Source organism: Cyprinodon tularosa, unplaced genomic scaffold (genome assembly GCF_016077235.1).
Source record: "Cyprinodon tularosa strain WSP-4 unplaced genomic scaffold, ASM1607723v1 ctg863, whole genome shotgun sequence".
Lineage (NCBI taxonomy): Eukaryota > Metazoa > Chordata > Actinopteri > Cyprinodontiformes > Cyprinodontidae > Cyprinodon > Cyprinodon tularosa.
Window position 1 is genome coordinate 97,093 of NW_024039633.1, and position 18,584 is coordinate 115,676.

An 18,584-nucleotide genomic window follows, 5' to 3' on the forward strand; every position below is an offset into this window, starting at 1 on the left:
CAGTGAAGAGCACATTTGTTTTTCTGCCCTGAAGACAAGCAACTAAAAAAGATTTAAAAAAATGTTTTTCTCTAAAAAATAAGCTTGTGTCAAGGTTCCAGTTTTCATTCAGTAACAATTTTGGACTAGTTTGGCAGCTTCCCAGTTGTACAATCATCGTTATTTGCATTCACCAGTTGTTGTTTTTTTAAGGAAATTGACCAATGCGGTCCAGCTTTGTGGCTCTGGATGCTGCTCAGCTCAATGAGCGGGTATGAATCACTCTCTGAGATTTAAAGGGTGGCCTGGTGCTCCTGGTTCAGCTGTTGGAAGGCCTTGCAGAGAAATGTTGGATGTTTTGTTGCCCAGGAGATGAGAACTGCTTATTATAAATACATGTTAAACTCCTTCTCTTATTTCTACTCAGAACATTATGTGACTATGGAAAACAAGGGAGACCAGAGTCAGCAAATGAGATGAAAAGATATAAATTTTAACAGCGAAATAAAAAAGGTGATGTCATCCTTATCTAGTTTCATCTAACCATCACCTTCTATACAATAAAGTTAAAGCTCTTCCCTAAAACAGGGCAGTGTTGTAAATATTGTTGACTTTACAGCCTCGCTTAGGAACAGCAAAATTTATTGTAAAGAAAAATCCAAAACAGATGAGGCAAAATTTTATCTCAGCCTTTATTTCACCTAATGTGCCAGAGACAAAATAAAGAGCACAATTTCAAATATATTCTTAAACAAAAACAAAAAAATGTTTCATAGTTTTTCTCTAAAAAAACAAAACAAAAAAACAAACAGATCCAATTCTGGAATTACTTAAATCTGATCTAAAGTATAAATAAAACTAAAAAAATCTCATACTTGCATTAAGTAGATGTGATCAAAAAAGGTTATCATTCCAACCTTATCCTATAGCAGGGTAGTCATGTAGGATCATGGATGATTGGCTGCTTATCTACAGAGATCAATGGTCAATAGGTGGAGTAGAACCTGGATAGGTTGGCCAGTTCATTTACAAGGAAACACAGAACAGAACCATTTCCATAAACATTCCCTGTCTAATATACAAGCTTTGGGGCCTTCTGGGAAAACATGAAGATGCATGCATAAAACGAGCATGAGAACTCCATGAAAAAAAAAAAGTGAAATATAAAGATTGCTCTGTGTGGAAAACTGGACACAACCCATACGTTTTAGCTGGTACAGCACCACAGACAGAGACAGATAGTTGAATTATTGATTTTTGTGTGACTTTAAAAGTCTCTCCCATTGTTGTGAAGACTGTTAAGCTCCCTTTTTGTGTCATTATTACTACTTTATTCCTTTAAGGTTTTCTGATATTCTTTCCTGCTTTGGTACATGTACAATATTTCCAGTCATAAATCATTTTTAAAAAAAGACTGTTGCTTAAATTGCTATAATTAGATTACATGTGGTTGTCTAAAATCAGCTTTACTTGATTATTTACTGAGCTCTACTTCTGTATTTTCTGAACAAAAACACTGGTTCTGTTCTCTCATACAACGATCATCATCAAATTCCCATGGAAATATCCCTCAGCTTCTTTGTAAATGACGAATTCATGAAATGTGAGAATGGATTCAAGATTCTAGTGTTTGGCAAACACCATTTTGAGAGTGCAGATGATTTAACCTGGAACAATAGAAATCAGAGTCTTTGACCTTTTTTCTGGCTAAAAATGACTCTATTCCTTTAAATAAGGTGATCTCTATTTAAAGGAATGATCCTCTGGCAGGTAAATACCAATCTGCCAATCTCAATAAATGAATGAATATGATGTATCAACATATTAGCAAATCACATGGGAAGGTCAAAAACTGTTTCTTACAACTTTTGGTTGGAATAATCACCCGCCTATCTTTTTGTAAATATCTAATGCTACTGCAACAAGGTTACAGGTAAAAAGCTAAAAAAAAATATACATGATAATTTTTTTAGAATCTGATGGTTTCAAAATAGACATTGACAGATATTAATTTGAAAAACACTTTACTTTTCCATCAAAGGAATGGAATAGAGTTACAGGCAAGGTATTCCATGTTCATAGCGTCTCAATGAAGGCCTTTTTTGACAACACTGGACTTCACCCTAAGCAAAACTAGACTTAGAAATCATAGATAAGGAATTCTTTTTTCAATCTGGAATCCAGAATAAGAACATTAAACTTTCTCATCTCATCTCATTTAGTTAACATTATTTAAACAGTTTTTATTTCTTACTATAAGGCCTTCAAGCCTCATCAATTTGAATAGTAGTCTGTTCTCAGGTCTGGTCCCTGTAGATTTAAATGTTCATCAGCCTAGCCTTTGTTTAAGAATTTGACTTTAGACCCTTGAACTATGCCTTACTCTAGATCCTTGAGAAGGCAGTCTTTAAAAAATTTACTGCATATCTGAAATAACAAAAACAAAAAATTTTTAGTCTAGTTTTTAACCTTTACTGTGAACAGAATCAGCCTTTAAAACATTTTCAATAACATATTTTTAGGAACTGACTGGCTACTGTGTTTTTCAGATTCATCAGCTGTTATTAGATTTATTGCCTGGATTTACCATATTTCTTTTGTAGCCTCCTTACAGAGGGTGTCTGTATATTTTAAGATTAATTTCAAAATTATTTTATTTGCTTTAGTAGTTACAGTAGTTAGTACCAACATTAGTACCTACACACCCTTCTGTTCCACCAATCAGCTGATCTGCTGCTTTTGAGTGTGTAAACGTCAAAGCGAAAGCTCAGAGGAGGATGTGCTTTTTAAGGTATAGTGAAGGGTTTTTGCAAATTTTTGAAAAGACCCGCCCTCTGCACTTTAAATATGCTGCACATGCTCAATCGTGTACATGCTCCCAAGAGGGAACGCGTATTAAACGTGTGTGAGAGCATGCACGAGCCCATTTCTCCTCATGCACGCTCTGTTTAAAAGTTGCTGTTTGCATCATTCATACAAGCTTACTTTCCAAAAGAAGATTTGCAATTTTTCTACTTTTCACCAGTAAGTGAAAATGATGATTGGAAAATTTTAAGATATATCCTGAAAAAGAACATCCTCTGCTAATATTTGAGGCAAAATGCAATATATGAAATTCTATATACTTAGTTGTGATCTAAAAAAAAATCAGCATTGTTTACATTTTTGTTTCAATCAAAGTGGAATGGAGTTAAAGAGTAATTCACATTGTGTTAATCTTACCTGTGATTTTGCTCGCATGAATGGTGCACTGACATTGCAGATCTTCTCATTTCTTTTCCTGTCCACTGCATTACACTCAATCTTTATTTCAGATGTGTCCTAAAACAGAGAATGTAAATGTTTTAGATTTTGTTGTACAGAAGAAGGGATAGTTATACTGTACAGGAGGGCATACCTTGACTATAAGGCTTGAGAAGCGCAGATTGGGTGAATATGTGATATTGATGACAGCATTATAGGCATTTTCTCCTCTGTTCTCCAGTTTCACGTCTAACACCATCCTTTTCTTGTTCCCCTCAATCACCCGCAGCAATCCCTCTGCCTCTGCTCCCCCCTGATGGCGGCAGAAAAGGCCACGAGATTGCATGGGACGAGCACAGAACTGTCTGGAAGCGAAGAACAGAGGCCGGAGTTTACTTGAGTGTAAAGATGCAGTATGTCTGTTGTTTGATGGGCTCACAATTTTAAATAATATTTTCTTTAAAGACTTTGCTTTCTAAGGGTTGTTGGATCTTTTGTCAATATAGTATTCTACTTTCTTTTTTTTTTACTTACATGACATTATCAGATTAGTCTTGACATTTTTCACAATTGCTGGACTGATTGTTGTTGATGACCAAATTGATTTATCAACTGAGGCTCTCTTGCACACCACTTTGAATACATATGTTTGTGGCAGTGTCTTTTGGCAGAAAGGTGACAAAGCTTAGGTTTTTGTAAAAACAACCGTACTCATAAGTGCACTGTCCACCTTGGACATAACAGGGCAATGTGGAAGAGGATTTATTTTATTTTTTAAACAATTATTTTCTCATTTGATCTAAATACTCTAAAGGATGCTTTGTTTATAAAACTATCTGGTTTTCATGGTTCTGCTTTATAATCAGATGGTCTCTGGATTCTACATTAGTGCTTCTCAGCAGTTTTTGATTTCATAGTCAAAATCATGCATTTGCCATGTCTGTCTGCGCTTGGGATTTTTCAGTAAAAAGATTTTAGTAAAATCAGCTTCAGGGCTTTTCGCAACTGCTTTATGTGTTGTGTGGTAAATGTAAGTGTACCTACTTTCGAGTCATCAGGTCGTTTTTGCTCTGCAATGAAAGGTCAGGCATGCAGCGGTCATCCTCATCACAGCCATTCCAGAAGGGCAGCTGTTCAGGAGATAAAGTATCTAATTTTATCAGCCGTTTCACATTGACTTAATCTCATAATTGCTTCAACTTTAGGTATCCTCACCTCGGTCTTTACAACAACAGGCCACCTGTCATCAAGAACAGGTCCCTGGTCCAGATCTTGTAATCCCACTTGCACAGCAAACACTATAGGTCTTGCATAGTCGGTGGTCTCCTGTGAATGAATAACAAAGCAAACTCATAAAATGTTAAGGACATTTTTGGTAAGGATTCTAACAATGTTCATGATTAAAGCCTTCTTTGAATAATAGGTTTGAAATTCATCTTTTGTACCTAATTTTAACCAGAAGATAAATGAGTTTTTTTTTTTATTCAGGCATTATAATGATATTTTATGTCAAAAGATACATAGTATTTGAATTTCCAGTTTTATTCAAAACAAGTTTTTTTTCCCCAACAGTCAGAATTATTACAACTCAACATCGTGGTAAAAGTAATGGATTTAATCAGCCTTGTTGTTATTTCACTCTGTTAAATCAAAGCAAAGAGAGCCTTGCAGCAGCGGCGTAGGAAGCGGGGGGGACGGGGGGGACATGTCCCCCCCAATATAAAAGCCAGGTGGATATGTCCCCCCCAAAAAATTGTACCGCAAAATATTAGATTTTGACATTTTTTAACAAGCGTGCTTTTATTTTGAAGGCGCAGCATAGCGTTACGTCACTGTACTCCCCCTCCCCTCTCTGAACTGCTGAGTGAGAGTGTTTGAGCACTCAGAAGGGAGGGAAACAGCGATACAGAAGTCAGAAACTTGTGAAAGAGGTAAAATGGTCTGTCGGGATGCTGCCTATTTATAACGTCTTTGTTGTCAGTTCACTTTCATATATAGAAACTGAATCTTTTTGGTTTAGTCATCTTAGTCTTGTACGAAAGAGGATTAGGGCCACTGGAAAAAAAAAAGTTAACTGATTTTTAATTTTTTTTTTTTAGTTTAACATGGGTAAAAAAGTAAGAATTCTGACTTTTCTCAGAATTCTGACTTTAATCTCAGAATTCTGACTTTTTTCCTCAAAATTCTGACTTTAATTTCAGAATTCTGACTTTTTTCTCAGAAATCTGACAGATGATTAATATTTCTAATCAATTTACAGTGTTTTTTTTTTTTTTTTTTTTTGGGGGGGGGGGGGGGGGGGGGGGGGTACTATACAGATATATAAAAACAAGAAGGTCTAACTAAAAAATAACCAGAATATATGTTTAGAGTAAAGATTTACTACTTGTACACAAGCACACAATTTCAAATCTGCTGAGCTTGCTGTGCAAGAAAATGTAAAATATACGTATAAAGAAATATAACAGGAAGTACTGCTAAAACAAACTAAATGTTAAATAATGTAGATATTGGTTTAAAAAATTCTTCAGATTTGGACATTTGGAAGGAATACATAATTTTGAAATTAATCAACAAATCTGGTAAAAAATAAGTAAATAAAAAATAAAAGCTGCACTTTTTTACTTGAGGAACTTGTTGAATAACTTCATAATTATGAGTTTAACTACTTGGAGGTAATGCTACACTTCTCTGCTTCCTGTCCTGCTCATAAAAGGTAAACATTATAAACCCACCATTCATTTTCTACACTATTTGGAAAACACAACACAAATGTAATATAACAAAAGTATGTTTAAAAACAAACATGTTAGCATCAAGCCATAGCCATGTCTGTTTTAGAGACTAGCTCTCTTGTTTTAATGACCTTCTGCTCCTCCATTAATGAGGGGACCCCTCGGGCACATCAAAAGTTGCCTAATTCTGTAATTTTTCACCAATGTGTCACTGGCCATCTCAAACAACTCACATCTTTATCAGTGAAGCTGAATGCTCCACATCTCTACCTTCATGGTGCCCATCTACATTAAGATCCAAAATTCTGAGATTAAAGTCAGAATTCTGAGAAAAAAGTCAGAATTCTGACTTTTTTCCTGTATTAAACTGAAATAAAATTTAAAAATCACTTAACTTTTTTCAGTGGCCCTAATCCTCTTCCGTAGTCTTGGGCTGATCACTCATCCAATATTTAACTGCTAACTTTCTCTAGATGTTTGCCACGCTAGCCAAAATGTTATTTTTTTTTATATATCTCATTTCAGTACAATGCCACCACCAACTAAAAGGCTTAAACAGCAGTAGGACTTACTCAGATTTTTAAAAAAGAGAAACGTCAGTGTGAGTAACAGTCACCTTACACAACTTGTGTTGAAATTAGCCCGGTCTGGGATTTTTTATTTTTTGTGTGGTTTTGATTCGCCGAAATGGACAGATGTTATACCTGCCGTGCTCCTGATCGTTAGTTAAAACCACAGGGAGAATTAATTTTAATTCTTAGCAGCGAACTGCTGCACAACCACTAATTAACCAACTAATTAACTTCTGCACCTTTATTTCCTCAAATAAACTGCTGGCTCCTCTTTTTAGACTATAAACAGATTAACACAACATTGACAACTCTGTAGTTTTCTCTGTTCTGTACTGCAAATTGGAATTAAAGACGCCATTTCTACCAAAGGTCGGGACAGACTGGCGCACCAGCACCTCCTGACCCCACTAAGGGACAGGGTGTACAGAAAATGGAAGGATAGATGGATTTCTACCAAAGGTTTAGAATGCGTTTTTGAACCAGATGCTTCAAAGCGCCCTTTCCATAATTCTTCACCACACTGTCAGCTCCCTCTGTCAGTCAACCTATATAAATTCATTTTTGACCATTATTGCAAGTTTGACAAAATAAAACATATCAAACTTTGCACTTCTGTGGCCTACTGAATTGTTTTTAATCCAACTGAAATATTTGATTTTCTAGTGCGTATGCGGACACTAAATATGCCAAGGGCTGAAGCCCTTGAAAGACATCTCCCTTTGCTTAATAAAAGACTCCAGTCATTTTGTTTGGTGATATGCTCACATCTTATGAACAAATGCATTATGTAAATTTTAAATGCATTATTTTTGCAAGACACATTTATAAAGGAATAAAGTAAAAGATTAAATAGCCTTTTTTTAAAGTAGCGTACTTAAGACATGTTTCTGTTGAATATTTACGAATCTCAGATTTCCGACATGTGTCCCCCCAATTGTAAACATATTCCTACGCCCTTGCTTGCAGTATTATTGTTGTGATTGATCAGTCATTAACTATAACAAAGATCAAATATTTCAGCTATGTTGTTGGGGTTTGGTATCATAAAGGCCAATTACTCTGAAGGGGCAATTTATCACAGCTAACCATGAATTCTCCCAGAAGCTTTTGGGGCTACCTGCAACATTAACTGTAATTAAAAAGCAAAACCACTAGAATTGATGGAGATATGAGCTTCAATGTCCCTGGTGTTTACAGTGTTTTATTTTTACATAAAATTACATGTGCTTTTAAAAGGTATATGATAAATCAGTTGTAATCCTTGTGGATTATAACAGGCTCATGAAGACATTCACCAGTACAGGGTTTAAAGGAGGTTTCCAGTCGATACAAACCCTTGCTTCCTCTTTCATTAAATTATGAGTCATTTAGATGCTGTGTTACCAAACAATGAAGTAAAGATACAATATTTATTGAGGCAACTACTCAGTGATTATTAGTTAAAAGTAATACAGTACAGGAATCATTGTATTGTAGATCCAGGCATCACAGAAGGTCATGTTTAGAACACTAATTTAAAAAACGAAAGGTCAATATTAATTAATATTTGGGTCAATTTTTTTTATTATTTGTGTATGAAAAACGTAATCTCTGACTAGCAACAAGAATAGGGTGCTAGTCAGTCTTCTAAAAACGGCGACTGTATTTGGACAAAGTCTAATGAATGGTTGTGCCCTATTCTGCTTTTAAAAAGCAATCAGAACATGTTGTGGTATAGCTGAACCCTTTATAGGGCAAGTTACCATTTTTAATCACTTGCGTACCCCTTAAAACTGGAGTCCCCTAATCCCTCAGTGAGGTCTAGAAGAACAAGATCTACAATATATCCAGCCATTCAGCAAAGATACTGCTATATGGCTGCACATGTTATTTTGGCATCTGCCCAATTAGATGAGCCATTAAATGATATATTACCTACTGTAAATTAAGTTGGAGAAAAAAAGGTAAAAAGCTAATTGAAAAGTTAAAAAGTAAAGTTAAAAATTTAGTAATCCTAGATAACAATTATATTTAGGTTTATGAACAAAAAATGTAAGTGCCAGTATCAGCATTAACGCATTTAAGGTTATGTTGTACCAAAAAAATGTGTTTCTTTTACTCTCAGAGCTTTTTTTAAATTAATTTCTCATAGAAGCACTTTTTGTTTTTTTTTCTTAATATTTTCAGGCAAGTTGGTGTTTTTTGTTATTACATTGACATTAATTTTTGCCATCAAAATGTCCCTATTTTTTGAATGTTACAAAGGTTAAAAAGGTTTTGTCCTGGATTCCAATAACACTATTAGCTTGAAATTTAAATTTAAATTAAAGGTATTTCACTGAGTGCCATATAAAGGGTTAATATGAAATTCAGAGGAGTGGCAAAAAAATGTCATAAATAAATGATAAACACATAGTTTAATCTTGGGAGAAAATCTTGCCCTTAATCAGTTCATCCTTCTTGATCAGGTGACTTGCTGGATGAGACAAATGTGTGGCTTTCTTGAATAGTGGTGGAGAGCTGCACACAACCCATCTGAAGGCTGGAAATGGTCCCTGAGCCACACTTTGAACACACCAGGCTCAAACTTAGTTTTTGAAAGAAAGCGTGGTTTGGATGTGATTGATTGCTGTTTTAAGTAATGACAACATTTCCCCCAACTTTCTGGATCCTGGTTTTTTTGACTTTTTGGTGCTTTCTGTTTAAATGTTTTCATGTGTTTGGTTGTTGTAAGTTATTTTGCATTTGACCAAAACATTCCTGAGTCTAATGGTTTGATCAAAGGTCAGCTTTACAATAAATGTTGGAAATGCAATGTTTTTCAGGATAGCTATCAGTTTTCTTTGTTCCTTTAAAATTGTGTAATTACATACAGGAGGATATATTCAGTGTTTTGCTACAATGTTTTAATAAGCTTATATAAACTACAGTGTGTGATGAAGTAGGTAACCAGTTAGCTTTGGGTATATTGTTATCTGGTGAATATAGTTGAGGGAACCATTGCAGAGGTGCATTACATTAAAGAAGTATTGGGCAACAATTTCTCCATTTTCCTGCATGAAATAACATGTTTCCCCTTGCTGGCAGTTCAGTATGACTGAGAGGTGATGGTAGAGATCATTTGGAGATGCTCAACCAAGAAGTGAAAGTCTGCACTACTGCAGCATAATGGTGGACTGTGCATATGCAGCAGCTGCACAAGAAACGGTTTCACTATCACCAAGAAACCAAAAAACAGAAATTATAAGACAACAAAACTGGAGAATAAGAAAAAAACAAGGATAAACATCAGGGAAGTCTCAAGGTGGGAGGAGCTAATGAAAGATACAGATTTTAAAAGGGAAGCTGAAGCTGCCATGTTTATCTTTGACAAAGTGAACTGTACTGCCTAAATAAGTGTAAATCCATTTAGCTTAATTAGACAGTGTTGCTTGTTATCATTGAAAATATAAAACTAGATCCTGTAAACATATACCAATTTTGTTGGTACGCAATTGCAGGTTTTATATGGGTTTAGTGCTGCAGTAAATGGTGGCTTTTTGTCATAGTAAATGTCCTCTTTACCTGACATGCAAAATGAGCTGTCTTCTATTTACCGCAGCTGCGTCTATTGCCCCCATTAGTCAATTCATCAAAATCTGCTCCAAATTAATTCAGTATTTATATCTTTCTTATTCCAGACTATATTATGGCTGCAAACAAAAGATCTTTACAACTGCAACAGCAGATAGCAATGTTTTTTCTCTTCCCCTATGCATGTGGAAAATATTGGTGTCATTTCAACTTCTCACCAAAGGAGGCAAACGTCTGCAAAAACTCTTGAATTTGTCCTATGCTCATGTGAAACTCCTAATTCTTACATAATATTTCTAATTCATGAAACTAAAATCCTCCAATTAATCTATTTTTTACATGTAATTTTGACAAATGAAAAAACTAAATACACATTAATTTGATGATAATGACAGTTTTGACCTTGTGACTTTGACTTTTCCCAGATTATGGGCCTCACCATGACATGGAAGTAGATGTATTCACAGGCCTCTTCACCAGGAGAGAGCGTCAGGTTTTGAGGTTGCATCTTGTTTGGTTGATCCAATATGGCCCGAGGATTGAAACGTCTCTCCAAAATGGAGACATTATACCTGATCCCTATTGGGCCCAAAAACAGGATTAGGAATGATTTTTTCTGAAAGAAACATTTGATTCTTAGATTAAAAATCACAGTAGTGCAATTAAAACATTCTCTTGTCTTAAAACACTTCATGAATGCGGGACCAACCTATAGAAGATTCCAAACTCGGTAGCCTCAAAAAAAAGTTTTACATTAAGAGTTTATTTAGTTATTTAGTTATGGTTTTTAAACTGTCATAAAATGAGCAAAAAACAAACAAACTATTAAATAATCATACATGCATTATGTTTGAGGTCAACAAGACAGTTGTTGAGAAGACAGGGAAATATATTAATATGCAGTTGTGTTTTTTTTAGTCCTGAAACTCAAAAGGTTTAAGGGCTTTGGAGATAGATTCCTTTAAAAAATAAATTACACTTCTGAGTCTCCCTCTTAAATAAAATGTCCAGAATTGTTGTAAATTCATATGAAGAAATTTGATTTGATTGATACCAAAGAAAAAATGGTCAGGCCACAGGAACTTGATGTTTATCAGAACATCTGTCATGCAATACTTGGCTGACATGATAAAGGAAAAATCAAATAAATGTATTCTGCATCTTCCAGCATAAAGGAGAAGGTAACTCCCCTCCCTTCCTCTTTTCTGTTCTGGCATGGCAAACTAATCCAATAAAAATGGTTCAGGGTCAAAGAGTCAACTGAACACATTCCCTAAATCATAGTCAGGCATAACGGAAGTTACTGCTTTTTAAACAAACACAGAAATACTATTTCATGTGGGTAAACATTGGTTTAAACTTTGATGGTCCAACAAACTTATTTTGCCAGTAAGTGCCCCTGTTTCTTAAAGATGCAGCTTTTTACACCATTAAAGCAACATCTGATTCTGGCAGAATAGTGCAAATGTAGCAGTGTTAGAGGCAGAAGCTATTGTTTTTTGGAGAGAAGAATCAGAGATTAGAATCTATTAAAGTGTGAAGAAGACTTTTTCTCTGCATTGAACAACCATTACATTTTTTAGAGTTATCTGCATGCAGAATGCAGCTGTATTTTGGATCCTATATTATAAATACAGCAGAATGCCAAAGGACGTCTCCCTGGTGAGGGGTTCCCAGCACGCCCCACCGGGAGGAGACCCAGGGGGAGACCCAGGACACGCTGGAGGGACTATGTTTCTTGGCTAGCCTGGGAGCGCCTTGGGATTCCCCCGGAGGAGATAGCCCAAGTGGCTGGGGAGAGGGACGTCTTTGCCTCCCTTCTGAAGCTGCTACCCCCGCGACCCAACCCCGGATAAGTGGAAGAAGATGGACGGATGGATTATATATTTTTTTCTAATTTCAATAAAGTCATATTTACATTTGAAACTAAAATACATTTATTGGTCCTTATTCAAAACCAAAAGCTAGTAATTGTTTTAGGTCAGAGATTATGTATCCAAACACCACTCTTTAACTCACTTATGAGTGTCTGACCTTCTTAGGTACAACAAGTAAATAAATATAAGATAAGATGGGTTATCAATTAGCCTACAGTTGATACAAATGGAAAGAAGTAAGATGTTGGAAACTCTGCTGAAGCTATTCCTGCAGATTGTTTTTGCTGGCTTACCAATTTCCTGTGTGGGAGGAACGGCCGTCCTGGCAGTGATGTTGAAGCACACAATAGCTGACATGCAAGTCACATCTTTGCCTCCACGCTGACAGTCTTTCATAAAGATGTTAACCTTACTGGGTTCAAACCTGACATTAGTATATATCCTTACGACGCTCTTTGACCTATGAGGGGGAAAAGGATGGGACAGATGAGGCCAATTCAGAGGCCATAACTGTAATCCATGTTTCTGCAAACCAGACTTCTTTAATAAAGTTCACTAATGCTTCTGCTGTCATCATGCTCTGCAAAGTTGCAAACAATTATTTCAGATACTGACCAGAGGAGAACAGCAGCACCGAGGGAACCCACTGCCAGGTCCACTAAACCATCATCATTCATATCCATGGTGCCATGAATACTGCGGCCAAAATACTGCAGGCCTGCAGCCAAATCTACGGCTGCTATTCTCTGGAGGACGGACAAAAGATAAAGTTTGCAGAATTATCTCAAGACCAGTTAACATGAAAGAGGATAAATGAACAACATGAACTTCATTCTTTTACTGTTTGAAGTAATAATAACATAAATTCCTGTAACATTATTTACAATATTTCAGCTATGTAACCATCTGGTCATAATTCTAGTTTAGCATGAGTGGGTAGTTACAAATAACGTGACTTCTTTAAGATATGTATTGAAAAACATTTAACATTTATCTTGTTCAGGAAATACCGTTGCTTGCTTCTACAATAGTTACCTTTTTGTTATGCTGGATTTTCTAATTAATAAAAAAATTCTATTTATACTAACTGTCATAACTCTGTTTGATACTTGAGAAGTTTTATTGAGATAAAAAATAAAATAAAATATAAATAAAAGAACACTAGTCATAATGTACCACTCATGTAACTTGTAGCGTATAGTCTGTTTATTTTAATATCCAACACACATAAAGATACCTCTCTAGAATCAAAGCACGCTCTTAAAATAGAAATGCTTTCTATTGCGACAAAACATAATTCAGTTTTTCATAAAAATCTGTGCAATTCATCATGGAAACTAAAGGATAGAGTAGAACCGATTTATTTCATGATGTAATTGTCTTTTCATTAGGTTTGTCTAAATTTCTTGGACTGCTTCTTAGAGGGAAAAGGATTTTTTAGAATAAGCGTGAAGTAAGTCATTACCTCTCCAAGGATCTAGCATCTTTTAGTCTTTATCAGTGAAGACGGTCTCTGCTGCTTAGTGCAGCATGACATTCAGCAATGTTATTGCTTAATGGTACAAATCTTGTGGCTGTGAAGCAAATGACTGATGTAGGTTCTGTCTCTTAAGTTCTAATGTTTATTCCAAAAACCTTTTTTAACAGATCAATATAAAAAACACAATCTAGTCAGAGGTCACATTATGATTGGCTCACTAGCAGACATGCATGTTAAAAAGCAAAGGACATTATTTTCTTCAGACAATAATCCCTTTTTAAGGCCTTGAGAAGCAAAGCATAAACATAATAGTGTGACTTAAATATTACTGTAACAAACATTGTATTTTGCTTTAACTGCTTTAACATGTTTAGTTTAGATTTGAATGTTGGTTCTGTGATGTTATTGTCCAGGTGAAACCCATTTGTTTAGGCTGGCTTAAACAGCTTAAACTGAAAATGTTTAGAGATTATCTGTGAGAAATGAAGGTACTGTCTATTAGTAGGTATTAAGCCTGAACTGCTCCATTCGGCTTTTGTTAAACAGCTTCAAAACAATTAACATAAAAGGCTGAATTTTGTGCCAGTTTTGTAGCAGCATTACATTTTTTTTGTAAATGTTTAAAAAATATTCAGATTATGCGACACATCCCTCGTTTAATAAGTACTTCTTAGTTTTGTAGTTTCCAATTATGGTACATAATGGTAATAAGGATCTATATAACATTGCACATATTTTACAGGTCAAAAAGCAAACTACTATAAGTTATAACATTAAGGAATCAATTTACAAAAAACATTTTTGGTTTGAGCAATTGTTTTGACACTTAGAGGTTGAAGACAGAAAAAGTTGAGAAGTCATCTTATATTTAAATGGAACCGTTCTAGCAATGTCCTACCTGTTTATATTTCCGTAGTATTCTGTTGTGCTGGCTAAAAAAAACATAAATAGCCCCTTTGTGGTCATCTTCCAGCGGAGCTCCCACCACCAAGTCGTTAAAGCCATCACCATTGAGGTCAGGGACAGGAGCGAGGGAGGACCCAAAGCGAGCGTTCTGGCCACCGTTGTGGATTTCCAATGCTCCTTCTGGGATGAAACGATTCTAACCAAAGAAAAGAAAGGTTCATGTATCAAACAATACAATCATCTACACTCCTGTAATGTTTTAGGAAAGCTTTAATCACACATAATTTGTTTTTTAAATACCTGAAAGCACCTACACATCCTCTCAATAGCACATCAGAAAGTTCTAAATATAAGGATATTTCTCAATATTTACTATTAGTTAAATCCGGTGTCCAGTAGTGTTTATTGTTTGACAGTTTCAGAAATGTGGCTACATAACCTAAGAGGAGCCAGATATGTCTTGGACATTGGATAAATTAATTTGACTCAAACATCCCTGAACATGAAGGTAAAGTGTCCTGCCTAATGTTTCAAGAGCATTTCCCATCAGACTAGAAAGATCATTGCTTTGTAAAGTATTCTGATGAGGAACATCAAAGTCTGTCACTTGGCAGGTCATTTTAAGCTGTAATTTATTGAAGCTCTCTGTAGATGTTCTAAAGTATTGTTCTGCACACGTCATACCATAAGATCCTTTAAACTCTGTCTACGATATGATATGGTGCCTATGCGGAATGGACTTTCACATTCCACACATGTTGCAAATATTCAGTAGTCTATAATTATGAGGGCAGCTTATCACCTCCAAGTCTTTTTGATGTCTGGTTAAAGATTACAGAACAGTTTCAGACATCATGCCAGAGTGTGTAATATTGCTGAACAAAGCAACTTTCAGCTTTGTTCAGAGACTGGGCTGCTAAAACTGATGCTAAAAGAAACTAATTGCAAACACATGAAAAACAGGATTTCCAAGCAGAATATGATCCTTAGCATCAAACCACACTTGGTTGTATCAGACTCTGAAGGAAGTTTACAACATCAGTGATTTTAAGTGAACTAAAATGGAATTTTGATATTTTTTTTTTGTAAAAATACAAACTAGCACTGCAAGCTGGACAGAAACATGCTCTCAACCTCTTCATTTCATTTTTCCCCCTCTTTTTTGGCATCATGCAGTAAAATGACTTGGCCAAAAATAAGTGGACAATGCTGATAAATACAAGGGTGATAAGTGTAATATTGTCAAAAAGGAAAAATAAGGCATATGAGATATCTACTGTCATGATCTTGGCACTGATGACTAGCTTAGTGATTAAATTTCACCCGTCTAACTCTGTCCTGTTTCTCATTGCCGTTCATCTGATCCACCTGCTCCTGCTTCTATATAACCTGCCCACTAACCAGTCATCAGACCAGATTATTCTCGAGCCAGTGGTGAGTGTTTCAGAGTAATCTTAGAGTTTCTGATTACCTGATCCTGACCTGTTCTGCCTCTCAGCCACTGACTCTGCCCTTTCCTGTCTGATCTGTTTGCCTGACCTGTCTTTGGACTCCTGCTGGATTCTGCCTGTTTACTGAATTTGAATACTTCTGAGCGTGGAAAATCTACCATTACTCTAAAGTAATATCACTTAAATTCAACATATTAATTAACCTTTACTTAACTTCAACTAAAGAAGTTAAATTAATTTGAGTGAAAACAACCTTTAAATGACAAGAACAAGGACAAATAATTTAGGACTACTGTAGAAGAGTAATGCTGATGATTAACAGTGTAATTTTAAATGATAAAAAGGTAAATCTCTTTTGTTGTTTTAACACAACTACTGTATTCTTAGATGGCGCAGAAATTTTGCAGTCAGGGATCATTTTAACGAAACTTCTCCAGCTTCAAAATGCTTTTTTTTTTTATCATTTAAAAAATATTTTCTTGATCTCTCTACATTTAACTTTCAAAAAGAACAATTCAATGGAAAGGGAGTTTAAATCTAACATGATCATGACATCTTATATTAAAAATGAACTAATATATGTATGTATACCAACACGGTTTAAAATCAGTACAAATTAAGCAAGAAAGTGTTTAGGATTAAGTTGTGGTTTACTTAAACATGCACAATTTGCTAATCTCACCATTTGCTATGTTCATGTTTTTGTTGCATCTCAAAAAATTGTTTTAGTTTGCATTGTACTTTTGCTTGAATGGACTTGTTTGCTTCCGGGTTTTTGCTGTGTTTCCCCACCATTGTGGGTGATTTATTGTTTAAACTGAGACTTTATAGGGTGTGCCTGGATAGCTTTTGCTGCATGTACCCATTGCAGTTCTCCTCTAGAAGGAGCTGAAGGTTTACTCTTACCTTCTGTTTATTGAATAAGGAACCATATATGACAGACTAAAGACTTTGCCCCAAAATGAGAAGGGATGCAGTATATAGGAGTAAAGGAATTGTGCCCCTTGCTCCTATGATGCCAGTTGAACCTGCCAACAGCTGATGGTTGCTCACCTAAGATGGCTAGAGGTGATTTAACATTATTTTCACGTTTTATTTATTTTTATTTTTTTAATCCTGGTTCCAAATGTTTCTATTTGCTGCACTGTAACTGCTAAACAAGTGAGTCCACATTGAGTATCATGGCATGTTACTGGGTATATACCTTGATTATAGACCTAATTTTATTTTCTTTGTTGCACAAGTGGTTGTGTTTTCCACATTTGACAAATATGAGAAGTGAGTTATTAACACATAGTAAGGGATTTACAGTCGGTCAATGTTGGCCCCTGGACTACAATATTTTAGACTCCTTATTCACATGCCAACTATAATTACAGTTGTCTTCTATGTACACATCACTTTAAGGTTTTTAGGAACTTTGGGATGAGGATTTTATCAGAAAAATTCACCAAGGACATATAAAAAAATATGAAAAACTTTAAAAAAGTGAGCAAAAATAATTGTCCAATGTAAAAGCTCTACTTCTTGTGGTACCAATGCAAAAAAAAGGATGATTCAAAATAGTTTATTTACTTTTGTGGGATTTTTTTCTACAGGAAAGTATGTCCTTGCCCTGCTTCCTATATAATGGAAATGCATATTTCATCTGGCAAGCCTTTTGTTTCTGATTCAAACGCTGATTGAGTTGTCAGAAAACAATTCACCTTTACATTTAAACTCTTTATACAAGAACAAAAAGTTATACTGACAAAATGAACCCTGATGGATGTAAGGCATAAAGCTTTACATCCATCAGGGTTCATTTTATCAGTTATCTTCAAACCATCCTCAGATGATACACGAAGTGTAGCACATGTATTTCTTTTTGTCATCCTTCTATCTAATCACATAGAAGACTAAGTTTGGATTAACATCTGTGTTTTTCACATGACTCTTTGTTTTCCTTTTCTTTGAACTGAAACATCTGGCACTAAAAACTAAAGAATTTTACCTCCGGGTTCTGAAAGGACCAAAGAATGCATTATAGTTAGGGATATTTATTTGAAGTCCTATTCTTAGAGAGTGCTAAGCCAAATGGAAGATAACCGTGACTTTAGAGGAAACTAAACTTCTGGAAAATTTTTTAGACTAAAGTCTAAGAAAATGGCACCAGAGTCCATTAGTATTCATCCATATCATTGCTCCATTTGGCATCAAACAGTCAGACAGTAATAAAACGCAGGGCTGCCAGATTAAACATGAGCTCACTTGTTTTTTCAGTTGTGCGAATGTAACTGGAGTTGATTTAAATCGGTGGCTTCTATTTCTCAGCTACCTGATGTGAGCATATGTGACAAGATGGGAGATTTATTAGGAAGCAGGGAAATGCAAACATAATCCTTAAATTGAAAACAGACGGTTAGTGAGGAGGCATCAAGATGTCGTGACCAGTCCACAACTGTATTGATGTCAGACAGTAAAAAGCAGAGAAATTTATGTTTTTTAATCAGCTGTCAGATTTTAAAATATTTTTTGAATGAATCTCGTAAGGTGTGGTTAAAACTGATCATAATGTGCTGTACCTGTCTTTAAATCTAATTTGCTCTACAGCAACTTAATAGTTTTTAAAGGAAAACTTCAATAGGCTTCATGATGTTACTACTCAAACACACCTTATTTACTCTGAACTAAATATGACTGACAAACTCAGGAGATAATTAAATCATTTAGATCATGTGTGGTAGGAAAGAAACAAAGAAGCACAGAAACATACAATATCAGGCACTTATTATTTAAAAAGTATGCAA

General features: G+C 35.3%; 1 protein-coding gene across 1 annotated transcript in view; it reads right to left on the reverse strand.

Moving 5' to 3' along the window:
- itga11a (integrin, alpha 11a) overlaps positions 1-18,584 on the reverse strand; it is a 71,000-nt gene that overhangs the window by 10,065 nt on the left and 42,351 nt on the right. Inside the window, exons 14-21 of the mRNA XM_038273228.1 lie at positions 14,337-14,540; positions 12,574-12,704; positions 12,252-12,418; positions 10,521-10,660; positions 4,438-4,548; positions 4,267-4,352; positions 3,377-3,587; positions 3,202-3,300 (exon numbers count right to left, since the gene is read on the reverse strand). Coding sequence (XP_038129156.1) covers positions 3,202-3,300; positions 3,377-3,587; positions 4,267-4,352; positions 4,438-4,548; positions 10,521-10,660; positions 12,252-12,418; positions 12,574-12,704; positions 14,337-14,540 — 1,149 coding nt within the window. The remainder of the gene's footprint in view (positions 1-3,201; positions 3,301-3,376; positions 3,588-4,266; positions 4,353-4,437; positions 4,549-10,520; positions 10,661-12,251; positions 12,419-12,573; positions 12,705-14,336; positions 14,541-18,584) is intronic.